This window comes from Carlito syrichta, unplaced genomic scaffold (genome assembly GCF_000164805.1).
Source record: "Carlito syrichta isolate Samal-C Ts95f unplaced genomic scaffold, Tarsius_syrichta-2.0.1 Scaffold313519, whole genome shotgun sequence".
Lineage (NCBI taxonomy): Eukaryota > Metazoa > Chordata > Mammalia > Primates > Tarsiidae > Carlito > Carlito syrichta.
In genome coordinates, this window is record NW_007257615.1 from 1,203,504 (window position 1) to 1,213,424 (window position 9,921).

The 9,921-nt window shown below is 47.2% G+C and overlaps 1 protein-coding gene across 1 annotated transcript in view; it reads left to right on the forward strand.

Annotated features, from left to right (window-relative positions):
• Positions 1-9,921, forward strand: part of WIF1 (WNT inhibitory factor 1) — a 102,031-nt gene that overhangs the window by 75,704 nt on the left and 16,406 nt on the right. The window contains exons 6-9 of the mRNA XM_021718804.1: positions 1,510-1,650; positions 2,550-2,645; positions 3,941-4,036; positions 9,524-9,619. Of these exons, the coding sequence (XP_021574479.1) occupies positions 1,510-1,650; positions 2,550-2,645; positions 3,941-4,036; positions 9,524-9,619 (429 nt within the window). The remainder of the gene's footprint in view (positions 1-1,509; positions 1,651-2,549; positions 2,646-3,940; positions 4,037-9,523; positions 9,620-9,921) is intronic.

Genomic DNA, 9,921 nt, shown 5'->3' on the forward strand with positions numbered 1-9,921 from the left:
GAGAATGGCACAGCTGTGAACGCTGACCATGCCAAAGCCTGGAGAGGAGTTTTTGGTTGCCAAGCATGTTAAGAAGATTGTGTGACCAGCATGTACGCAATGCCTTATGGAAAAGACCAGACCAATTTCCAGCTCGTTTCTTCTTATAAACCTAGGAAAGTTAAGAACACTCTTTATGGCTGGGCACGGTGGCTCACGCCCATCATCCCAGCACATTGGGAGGCTGAGATGGATGGAGTTCAAGACCAGCTTGGGCAACAGCGCAAAACCTCATCTCTACAGAAAATTAAAAAAACTAGCTGGATGTGGTGGTGGGCACCTGTAGTCCCAGATACTCAGGAGGCTGAGGTAGGAGGGTCGCCTGAGCCCAGGAAGTGAAGGCTGAGGTGAGTCATGATTGTGTCACTGCACTCCAGCCTGGGTGGCAGTGTAAGATCCCACCGCCATAAAAAGAACAAGAGAAAGGTTTATCTTGACTTGGTATGATTTGCCCAAGCTTGGCATTTACCATAACCCGCCCTACAGAATATAAATAAAGCAAAATTTCACATGTACACACAAGAGTAATATTTCTTTCCATTCTTAAGGCAGACCTGGAGTCCAGTGGGACAGCTAGCCCCGTCTTCCCCAGTGGACGTGTCATCATAATCCTGACTTACATCATTAGCTTCTCAGGCAGTTGTCACTGACGTGCCCAGTTCTGCCCAATGACCAGTGAGCATGCCATAGTGGGTGCCTCTGTACTGTACTGCCTGAGTCCCCATCTCTGCCTTGTGGCTCTGTTGTCTGCACTTCCCCAAGGCAGGCAATCATTAGACTCAAGGAAGAAGTGGCTTCTCTTGAGGAGTCTAGACCATTGGGCACAATCCTACCACGAGATTATTTCATCACACCAAACCCCCTTCTCTGTCTCCCAGGATAGGGACTCATCTTCAGATTAACACACAGCCTGGGAAAATGTAAACTTCATTCACTCCATCCAGGAGACCAGGGTCTAGTCTGAGTTGTAAGATATTTTCAAAGAAGAGATGTTGTCACTTTCACAAACACGGGGTAAACGTGAGCCAGTGGGGTCTTGCTCAAGGGCTTTATGTAATGGATTTTGACTTGTGGGTTTCCAGCCATTTGGGGATTCTGTGGATATAATATATAATAAGGTGCCCACAAAGTTTCTTCCCCTAATTAATCTCTTTAAGCTTCCTCCTGGCATCATTGATTTCTAGAGAAAACAATTTTTTGCAAGGACATGCAAGCCTGGTCTTCCCAATTCCCTATTACAGAGTGCAAGTGAATGAGGGTCATTCCTTCTTTCCCCTCCCAGCCCGATGCCCAAGTTCTGTGGCGAATGCCCAGGTAATCAAAACACGGTCCCCACTCCACGGAGTTGCGAGAAAGTCAACGAAATGTGAGCGTTCCTACCTTGTCCTTTGACGCTCTCCCCAGGGCTTCTGTGAAGCTGGAATCGACTAGACAGGCTGTTTCTCCATGCTTGTTCTCTTTTTCTTTTAGTTGTTCAAGTTGGTTTCCCATGTCTCGGAAAACAAGATGGAGTGGCAGCCTTTGAAGTGAATGTGATCGTCATGAACTCTGAAGGCAACGCCATCCTCCAGACGCCCCAGAACGCCATCTTCTTCAAAACATGCCAGCAAGGTGAGCCCGAGGGGCATGAGGACTAGGCTTGTGAGGCCGCCAGGGGTGATCCGCGCAAAACTCATCTACGTGGTTGTTTGGACAATTACCATATAACCACGCCAGCAGTAGGAGCGGGGAAGCACAGGGTTTAGTCACAGCCCCAAGATGGACTTGCTGTGCCTTCGGCCCCTCTTACAATTTTAGGAACTCCACACCCCTTCAAAACAACCTCACTTTTGCGTCCATCACCATCTCTGGGAGTCCCCAGGGGTGTCTCACCTGGGTCATGAATTTCCCCTCTTGGGTCATCTCTCCGCTTCTCCATCACTACTCAAACCCCCACCTGACGCCTGGTGCGGCTCACCTCCCCCTGGGGAACAGGGTGCCACCATCACCCCAGTGATCCCCAAGGCCTCAGCCCCGCCCCACCTGCTCACGGAGGCGTGAGTGCCCCACCTGCTCACGGAGGCGTGAGTGTCTGGCTCCCTTCCCATCCCTCACAAGCTTTTCCAGCCCAGAATCTAAGCTCTGGAGCCTTTCCGTGCTCTCGAGGCGTGTCAAAAAGCCATCCCACCCTCTGAAGGTAAATGCTGAAGGCACTGTCATTCATTCTCTCACAGTGTGAATTTCACAAGGTTGGATGGGTGGGTGAGGGTGCAGGCAGAACGAGGCCTGCTTTGTGGTTCCGCCACCCCCTCCTGCTAGAAGTAGGACCAGGACCAGCAGAGGCAGAATCTTGCCTGGAGAAAGACTCGGGCAATTTGAGTGCTATCGAATGGGGTGGAAGTATCAGTGTTCGATCAACCGCCGTAACGGGTGGGCTGGAATAGCGGCGACTGCCAGTGTCTCACCCTGGCTGTCACTCACCCAACATGACATCAGGGTGTCCACATAAGCCTTGTTTCTTTTTGGCGAAGCTGAGTGCCCAGGAGGGTGTCGGAACGGAGGCTTTTGCAACGAAAGGCGCGTCTGTGAGTGTCCCGATGGATTCTACGGCCCCCACTGCGAGAAAGGTAAGAGAGAACCATGCCCCTGGCTAGCTTCCCGGGAACTCGGACGCCACACAGGAGCCCCACTGGGATTGACATCTGAAATTATGTTTCTGGTCACATTGTAAGGATTGGTGAAACTTCAGAAAGCCACAGAGGAGGCGGGGCATGGTGGCTCACTCCTGTAACCCCAGTACTTTGGGAGATCGAGGTGGGTGGATTGCTTGAGGCCAGGAGTTCAAGACCAACCTGGGTGACATAGCTTCATCTCTAAAAAACAAGCAAACAACAACAACAACAAAAACCCACAAAAATTAGCTGGGCATGGTAGGGTGTACCTGTTGTTCCAGCTATTCAGGAGGCTGAAGCAGGAAGATTGCTTGAGCCCAGGAGTTGGAAGCTGCAGTGAGCTGTGATCATGCCACTACACTCTAGCCTGGGCAACAGAGCATGACCCTGTCTCAAGAAAAAAGGAAGAAAGAAAGAACAAGAAAAGGAAAGTAAAGGAAAAAAAAAAAAAGGCCACAGAAGAGCTATTGAAAAGTATTTCTTCTAGAAGTGGTTTCCTGTTAAATCCAATATGTGGATTTATACATGCTATACTTTGATATTATCTTATGAGAGTCTCGTAGATTTTTTTCCTTCCATTTAAGTTGAGTTGAAAAAGCTGGTGTCACTACTGATTTGAAATTATTCCAGTTAGAAGTAGCTTGATTCACAGTTAAGTTTGCACCTGAGTTATAAAGTTAATATGAGGCAAAAAAAAAAAAAAGGGATAAAAATCCTTTATATAGTAAGTACCTCTGTTTCAGGGCAAGTGCTTTCAAGAAAATTATATGAAAAAAGAAATAAGCAAGAAATTGGGGGTTAATCATAAAACAGTTTATTAAGCAGTATTTACCGAGAGCTTTTTTGAACAGAGTAAGCAAAACAGTTTCCTCTTCAAGAAATAAGAATATTTTGCTTTTCTTTTCTGCCTTAAACTTGGAATTAGAAGAGTAAGGAAGTAGGGCGGAGGGAATGTATTGACAGTTTTGAGAAGACCACGTTTTAGTTAAATGGATTCTGGGAAAAGTGGAATCAGGCATTCAGATGGAACAAACCCAGAGTTCTTCTCCAAGAAAGTGGCTGAGAAGTGAAATAATAGCCTGATTTATATGACAGAAATAAGTTGTAATATAGCCAACTTGTGTCTCCGAAGAGTAACCATTTCAGTCAACCACGAAGCCTGGAAACGCAGACTGTGGTATTCCTGATGTTTCCACGCGGTGCCTCTCTGAAGCCCTGTCTGGCCTTAATCAAGTTCTCTCTCCCTAAAGCCCTCTGCACGCCACACTGCATGAACGGCGGACTTTGTGTGACCCCTGGCTTCTGCATCTGCCCACCTGGATTCTACGGAGTCAATTGCGATAAAGGTAACAGTTTCTTTCTGAAACAAGGTTCTCTTAGCTTTTAAGATGTTTGATTAGGGTAGGTATCCTTGGCCAGGCACGGTGGCTCATGCCTGTAGTCCCAGCACTTTGGGAGACTGAGACAGGAGGATTGCTTGAGCCCAGGAGTTCAAGACCAGCTTGGACAACCTAGCGAGACTTGGTCTATACAAAAACAAAAAAAAATTAGCCAGCCGTGGTGGTGTGCACCTGTGGTCCCAGCTGCTCGGGAGGCTGAAGCAGAAGGAACGCCTGAGCATAGACGGTCAAGGCTGTGGTGAACTGTGATTGTGCCACTGCACTCCAACCTGGGTGACAGAGGCAACCCCAGCTCTAATAATAATATTAATAATAATTAATGTCATCATTCTTCATAACAGTTCTGTAAATAGGGTGTGTCACTTAGAGTAAAGATGGCTGCTAACAAAACCAAAATCCCCGTTTCAATGCAGTATATAAGTTTATTTCACCCACAGAATGCTCCCATGCAGGGGCGTCTGGTCCAGGCAGGACAGCTTTTCTCCATGCAGTGACTCAGGACCCAGGTGCCAGCCACTTGTGGTCCTGCCTGGAGCTTTGGAACTCTCTAGATCCAGCCAGGAGGCAGAGAAAGATTGGAGTCGGCTCTGCTTAAAAAAATAATAATAATAACTCATCAAAAGTTGTAAAAAAACTCTGGCCTAGAAGTGACCTACAAAACTTCCACGCCTGTCCCGTGGTCCATGGATAGGGATTAGCCTCGTGGTCTCACCTGGATGCAGGCCGAAGAAATGTTGTCCCTCCTGGATGCTGTGTCCCATTGACTCCTGTTATGGGAGTGTGGATTTTTGTGAACAGTTAGCCGTCTCTGCCACATAGCATGTTGGCACGTCCTAAATCAGCTTTGTGGGGGAGTTCTGAGGCTGAAATTTTGCAGCCTGCTCTGAGGGGCCCAGCCTAGACATTTACTGACTCCCATTCAGAACTCTGCGCCAAGCCACAGCCCCGAGATGCTTCCTAACATGCAGGGCCATAAGATGGGACTCTTGGCTGCAGATTCCAGCTGGCCCTAGATATTACTGAATGATTTGTGCTCTCTAGAAGACGCCTTTCTTGCACAGGATAAAACTTAGAGTGTCTTGCAAAGTATGTCTATTGAAGGCAATTATCTCTGTGTCAACAGTGCTAATTGTCTGGATAAGGCATTGTTCTTTGCTATTAAAGATGTGCCTTGAGATAGGGTGATCAATTTTGTTTTTGAGAAGTGGCGTTTTAGTGATGCTCAGTTGGTACCAAGCAAGAATGTAATGAGCATTTTTTTTTTTTTGAGTTGGAGTCTCACTCTGTCGCCCAGACTGGAGTGCAGTGGCCGCTCCCGGCCACCGCAGCCTCGACCTGCTGGGCTCCGGCGATCCTTCTGCCTTCCAAGTAGCCAGAACAACAGGCATGTGCTACCACGCCCAGCTCAGTTTTGATTGATTGTAAAGACAAAGTCTTTCCAAGTTGCCCAGGCTGGTCTCAAACCCACAGGCTCAGAAAATCCACTCGCCTCAGCCTCCCAAAGTGCTGGGATGACAGGCTGAGCCACCGAGCCCGGCACAATGAGCATTTAAAAAAAAAAAAAAGGAATGGAAAACTGAAGAAACTATGACCGTCTGCTATTTGAGGACTTACAGAGGACTTTCACACACTGGTGTGAGTTGACTCTTAGGGACCTTTTGAGATGGGTAGAGGACCATCCATTGCAAATGAGGTTTCTAGAACTTCAATGGCTCCATCCAGACTCCCTCCGTCCCCTGTACTGTGTTGCCCCCAGTGACCTGGTTCTGGCCTCGGCTCCTCCATGAGTGACTTGATGGGACGAACAACATGAGTTCCTGTGGGTCATACTTTTTCCGTCTCTAAACTTGGAACCAAGCCAGCGGCCCTCATGTCCCTCACCCCTGAGCTCTACGTGATAGATATAGTAAGACACTATGTGGAAGCTCACCTACTTTTTTGAAAAAGTGGTCTTTTGCACCCATAGCATTGGACTAAAAACTGATTCTTAGGCTGGGCACCTTGGCTCACGCCTGTAATCCCAACACTTTTGGGAAACTGAGGCAGGGAGATCCCTCGAGGCCAGGAGTTCCAGATCTGCCTGGACAACATAATGAGACCTCGTCTCTACAAAAAAATTTAAAAATTAGCCAAGCATGATGGTGTATACCTGTTGTCTCAGCTGTTCAGGAGACCGAGGCAGAAGGCTCACCTGAGCCCAGAAGGTCGAGGCTGTGGTGGCTGTGAGCATGCCACTGCACTCCAGCCTGGGCAACAGGGTGAGACCCCGACTCAAAAAAAAAAGTTCTTAGCATATTTGTTCATAAAACTTAAGCACGAATGACACTGACAATAATTAACAGCCAGTGAGTAAAATTCCTTATTGTGAATCTTCATTTTATTTGCCTAAATTCAGCACTTGGCATCTCTGCTGTTTCAAAATCGGGCATTTCTTGAAGCAGAATTAAACTCATATCATCTCAAAACTATTAAGAGATAAAGCAAGTCCTTCGGAGACTTGGATGGAAAACTCAGGCATTCGTGGGTCCGAAGAGGCCATTTGGGAGGCCTGTGTATGTGGACGTGTCCATCGTTGCTGTGGTTTGCACAGTGACACGTCCATTGCTGGGTTTCTCTAGGGCCCTGATGTCACACATACCCAGGGTCATGGTGAAGAAATGCAGCTATCTGTTTTCCGGTACATTTTATGTTTTATAATATTTGACCTTTCAGAAGAAAGATTTTCCTGCCTGCTAGACTCCAGAAGTTTTTTCTTTGTTCTTTTGGAAAGTCTGTGGAAATTCTACTCTGTCTCACTGGAACTCTTAGAACATTAAAAAATAATACTTTTTACTCCCTCAACAAAAAGATGCTTTTCTTATCCAAGAGGGAGTATGGGCTTCTGAAAAATGGTTTAATCACTGGCATGGAGCAAGACCTTACTTAGCACTGTGTATTTGGACAAATATTAAAGAATAACTTTCACTGGCTCTTGGGACATGGTTCACAAACTCTAGGAACTGAGTAGTTTGGCATTGGCTAGAATATCCCCCATCCTCAGTGAAAGATATTTCATGTCTCTGGCCTGTTTTTCCAGTCAAGAATCATTGCACAACAGAAATGCAGAGAAGCTTGATCTGGACAGCAAAATTGCATGCAAGTATTAACAGCGTGGCCAAATTGTACAACCGGCTTTGTCAAAGTCTGTAGGCTTCAATTAAGCTACCAGATTCTTTGCATTCTACACATCAGTACGGGACAGTGCCCACAAGGAACAGGCCAGTGGGTACCAATCCCAGCGTTTTCTCATCTCTTTTTGTCTCCAAAAGAAATAGGGGCGAGTGGGAGACAGGACACACTCACAAAAGCGACAGCCAACCCTAGCAATAACACTAGCAGAAAACAGAGGAGTCCCAGAGAGCTGGCTGTCCTCAGCCCTAAGTCCTACATTGAAATGCTACTGTTCCCTCCATGAAAACAGGCCTGATTTTTGCCAAAGCGAGCACCCACAGCCTTGCTGGGAGCTTTCAAACACAAAGTTTATCATTGATGCTGCATGCTATGGGCCGGGCATGGTGCCTCACGCCTGCAATCTCAGCACTTTGGGAGACCGACAGAGGATTGTTTGAACCCAGGAGTTCGAGACCAGCCTAGGCAACATACTGAGACCTCATCTCTAAAAAAGCAAATTAAAGAATTAGTCAGGTGTGGTGGCATGCACCTATAGTCCCAGCTACTCAGAAGTCTGAGGCAGGAGGGTTGCCTGAGCCCAGGAGGTCAAGGAGCCTTTATTGTGCTACTGCACATAAGCCTAGGTGACAGAGTGAGACCCCTGACTTAAGACAAGAAAAAAAAAGAAAAAGAAAAGGAAGCATGATATTCTTAGAACATTTTTCTGGGATTTTATTTTCCACAAGGAAAGCCTGTACTTCTAACTTTTGGGTTTCCTTCTTGAAGTTCCTACTGGAAACTCAGTCTGCTTTTGTTCATCTGTGGCCAACTCGGACCTGTTTTATGTGGGACTAGAATAAGTGGGTCATATTACTGGCATTGCTAAAACTCCAAGCTCTAATTCTAATTTCTTTGATACAGTGAGCCAATGCATCTATTTTTAGGTGTCTCCTCTCCCCATTTCTCTGTCCTGCCTCTATTTGAGGTGCCAATGAGCAGTGTAATTCCAGAGCAGGCCCCGAGAGGGTTTAGGAGAAATCACATACAGTACAAGCCCTACCTGGGTATTCCAGTTACTGGGCCCACAGGGTGACACAGCCAGCTCTGTCATCCCTGGCTCATTCTGTCACCACGTTCCTACCGTGGACCTCACAAGGGCCCACAATCTTTTGCTGAATACGACTCCTTTCTCCAAGCATCGTAAAGTTCTTTTATTGGTGGGGTGTGGTTGGCGTCTCACTGTCACCCAGGCTGGAGGGCAGTGGCACCATCATGGCTCACTGTAGCCCCGACCTCCTGGGCCCAGATGATCTTTCCACCTCAACCCCCTGAGAGAAGTTGGGACTACAGGGGTGTGCCACCACACCCAGCTAATTTTTTTCCTTTTTTTTTTCTAGCAATGAGGTCTCATTGTGTTGTCCAGGTTGGTTTCGAACTCCTGGGCTCCAGCAATCCTCCCACCTCGGCCTCCCAAAGTGCTGGGATGATAGGAGTGAGCCACCACCACGCCTGGCCTTAAAACTCTACTTTTTAAAAAAATGTTATTAGGTATGATGAGTCTCTGTTCATTTATTCTGGAAGCAAAAGTTCCTTTATCCTTTGGCGAGTCCTGATATTTATCACTTTTTTATCCCTTTTAGCTGTGGCAAAGCAAGTCTTCTTATTTTTCCTTTATTCTCTCACCTGAAGTTTGCAAAAGTATTTTCTGGGGTTTATAGCATTCTTCTCCTTTTTTTTTTTTGAGTCGGAGTCTCACTCTGTCACCCAGACTGCAGTGCAGCGGCCGCTCCCGGCAGCCCTTCCACCTCAGTCTTACAAGTAGCTGGAACTACAGATGCACGCTACCACACCCGGCTAATTTTTTTATTTATTGTAGAGATGAGGTCTCATCAAGTTGCCCAGACTAGTCTAGAACCCATGGGCTCAGGCAATCCATTCACCTCAGCCTCCCAAAGCGCGGGATTACAGGCAGAGCCACGGAGCCCAGCTGCATTCTTCTCCTTTTAAGGGCATAGGTATTTATAAAATGATTAAACAGAAAGTTTTTTGACACACCATGCCTTTCTTCACTAGGATGTCAACTCCTAGGGGCGAGCGGGAGCGGGTCATATGTGATGTCTGTGGTGTCTCCTTATGTTCTGGGATCTGCAAGGGTCAAGTAGTTGATTACAGTGTACGAGTGGGCAGTCTGCAGAGGCCTGAGGAATCGCTTCTCACTCCAGGTGCAGATCTGTGAGGCTTGACCCACTGTCTAACACAACACCTCGTTATTCGTTCTGACAGCAAACTGCTCCACCACCTGCTTTAATGGAGGGACCTGTTTCTACCCTGGAAAATGCATTTGCCCACCTGGACTGGAGGGAGAGCAGTGCGAAATAAGTGAGTCTTGACTCTCTGCATTCGGAAGTCTTAGAAATGTCATCTAACCCAGGGATTTGGGCTGGGCTGCCCAGCGGGCAAGAGCGTGAAGCTTCCTCCGTGTTTGCAGCCGCTCCCCAGCACTCGCATGATCTCCTGAGCTCTGCCTCCTGTTAGATCCCGTTAGGTTAGCTTCTCACAGGAGCCCGAACCCTATTGTGAACTGAGCATGCAAGGGATCTAGGTTGCGGCTTTTTTTTCCCCCTTTTAATTTTTACTTAAAATTGTGGGGTACAATTCAGGGCTAGGTATACAAATATTCA